This window comes from Loa loa (assembly GCF_000183805.2).
Source record: "Loa loa unplaced genomic scaffold supercont3.131, whole genome shotgun sequence".
Taxonomy (NCBI): Eukaryota; Metazoa; Nematoda; class Chromadorea; order Rhabditida; family Onchocercidae; genus Loa; species Loa loa.
In genome coordinates this window covers 3,117-6,087 of record NW_018108311.1, presented here as the reverse complement: position 1 = coordinate 6,087, position 2,971 = coordinate 3,117, and the positions used below count along the sequence as shown (strand labels likewise).

Genomic DNA, 2,971 nt, shown 5'->3' with positions numbered 1-2,971 from the left:
CCTTCTCTCTCTCTCTCTCTCTCTATTCCTTTCTTTTTAGTCTTATCTTATCTTATTAAACATTTTAAATCTTATTCATAAAAAACAGCATTAATGATTTGATAATGATAATGGTGATGATAATGATGATGACAATGATAATGGATAATGAATAATTAACTGTTGCAACAATTGAAACAACTTAAGCACAAGCATTTTATTATAATTTTTATTTAATTTAATTTTATACTTTAAAAAAAGGCGAATAAATCATAAAAAAATTTAATATGATTAGATGGAGCAAAAGCTATTTCGTATTACAAAATGAACAAATGATCTAAATTCATAAATTAATTCAAGAATTTTCATTTCAAATATTTTTTGAAATTTTATAATCGTTTCATTTATTTGCTTAAATGCTAACTTCTATTAAATATTCAAGTTATTTGCTATTTCATCCCTTTTACAACTTTTTTTTCCCTCATTTACCATTTTTTCCTTCTTTTTCAAACAATATGTAATATCATTTTTCTTATATTAAAAAATTGAGTTTAATTTAACTTATTCAGTTAAGGACTTAAAAGTTACAATGACATATTACTTAATAAATAAAAAAGAGATTTGCGGTCCAATTAATTTAAATTTGAAGATTTTACGTGAATAGTAACTAATCAATTCTGAATAACTTAAAAAATTTTGAAATAAAGTCCCCACCAAATTCTTGCACAAAGTAATAATCAAATTTGGTGACAGAATGATATGATAAGGAGGACAGTAATGTGTACTGTAATATAACACAAATATTTGCTTCGATCCAAAATATCGGCTAACGTATACATGAAATATTTCAAATACTGTAATTTGTTGTATGACACAGCATCTGACTTTAAATACAGTAAGTAAACTAAATACATTATAAATTTCAAAATTAAAGAGTAAAAACAAAAACGAAAGTATTTAAGATGAAGCATTGTGAGACGTAATTAATATACGATCTTGTATTCGATGTGCAATAACCAATGAAATGTTTTGTAAATCTTAAAAATGAAAAAAATAACAACAAAAAGAATTACGGTATTTTAATACAGTACCTTGAAACACAGCACCCGATTTTAAATACAGTAGTCGATTAAATATTTTGCAAACTTTAAAAGTAAAAATAAACAAAGTAAATGTAGAAAGATAAACCTGTATTACTCGCATATTAAGACCGGTTTCCTGTGCTAATTGCTCCCTGATATGCCTAGTTGGTTTTGGTGTTGAAGCAAAGGCTGCTTTTAAAGTATCCAACTGTAAATTGAAATAAAAAAAAAATAAGATGAAATAAATAATTATATTCTGTAAATAAATATTACAGTAGACTAGCTTACAAAACAATGTAATACAAATAAATGCATAGTATTTTTGGAGAATTATTATTCATGAAATGAAATCGATAAATGCATATTTTACCTTGAAAATTTTAGCAGCAATATCAAGTAATAAGTTATTGGTGAACTAATAATACCTGCTTAGCTTTAATGGTAGTTCTCGGTCCTCTCCTTTTTGCTGATGCTGATATATCATCAATCTTATTAGCTAATAACGATTCACCATTACCCAGTTCTTGTGGTTCTCTTGAATTTGATTCTTCTGAAAAAAACAAAAATAATTGCTAAATGAGCTACAAACAAAAAAAAAGAAAGAAAAAAAAGTGACAATATTTTGTGATTAATTGATTTTTGATTTTTATACTAATTAATTTTGAATTTTTGAAATATACAAATTGATTAAAATGTTTAGTTAATTACTGATGTAAAATTTCAATCAATTAGTCTAAATCAAAAGTAAAATTCCAAATTAATCAAAAAGTCAAAAGATAAAAATATCTGTACTCAAAAAAAAAAGTTTCTTTTTATATACCAATATCATCAATTGTTTCATCACAATCATCATCGATATCCTCCGAGCCACATTCTGAACTACCACCACCGGAAAATAAATCTGCAAATGATGATGATAGTCTCAGCCGGTTTACCGGATTAGTATTACAAATGTCATTTAATAAATGCTAAATATTACTAGAATTTCAATTCAATTTATGATGGATAATAGCGAAATTGATAAGAATGATAACAACCCATCACATAACATATTACCACACTATTTGCAATGTCTTTGATTAATTAATTAAAATCAAGTGTAAGATAATGATTAGGCGGTAATTAATTTTTCAAGTTATAAATGAGTAGGATTAGGATTGTTTCGAAATTCAAGGTTTTTTCGGTGATGATTAGAATGTGTTTAAGAAATTATTAACTTCCTGATAACATTAGCCATTAAATTATCCCATTTCTTTTTTCTCCCTAATATATTTCGATTATACTCGATTATCAAATTTCAGATGATTAATATTTTGTAATGTTATCTCAACATCTTTCAAACTTTTATATCGTTCTTATTTGAATTTTGAACAGTATTTGAATACACACATATTTAGATATTCAAATCTTTCTCTTTTTTTCACAAATCATTTTAATCAATATGCAAATATTCAAATAATTTTTTATCTCTGATTTTCTTAAAATAATATCCAAATATTTAAATCTTTCATCAATTTCTCCCTTTGTTCAATCATTTTAACCAGTATTCGGATATTCAAATATTTAAATATTCAGTTCCTCTTTTAGCTCTTTCTCTCTCAAATCATTTGAATCGGTATATTTAGGTATTCAGATATTATGATTTCAGTTTATTTCTCTCTCTCTCTCTTTCACAAATCATTTTAAGCTAGCTATATTAAACTATCTTTCATCGTTTTTTTTTTCTTTCTTAAATCTTTATTTTAATCAATATTCGGATATTTTGTATATTTCCATTATCATCCAATCTTTTTCTTTCTTGATTAATTTTAATCAATATTCGGATATTCAGGATAATCATATTTTGTGCTCTTCACCTCTCTCTCTCTCTCTCTCTTCTTTTCTTTATTCATTTGAAATAGTATACAAAA

At 25.0% G+C, this 2,971-nt stretch overlaps 1 protein-coding gene across 1 annotated transcript in view; it reads right to left on the bottom strand.

Moving 5' to 3' along the window:
• Positions 1 to 2,029, bottom strand: part of LOAG_17805 (hypothetical protein) — a gene marked incomplete at both ends in the record, with an annotated part of 5,186 nt that extends 3,157 nt beyond the window's left edge. Inside the window, 3 exons of the mRNA XM_020450469.1 lie at positions 1,168 to 1,269; positions 1,487 to 1,611; positions 1,882 to 2,029. Of these exons, the coding sequence (XP_020305843.1) occupies positions 1,168 to 1,269; positions 1,487 to 1,611; positions 1,882 to 2,029 (375 nt within the window). The remainder of the gene's footprint in view (positions 1 to 1,167; positions 1,270 to 1,486; positions 1,612 to 1,881) is intronic.
• Between the last annotated feature and the right edge of the window lie 942 nt (positions 2,030 to 2,971).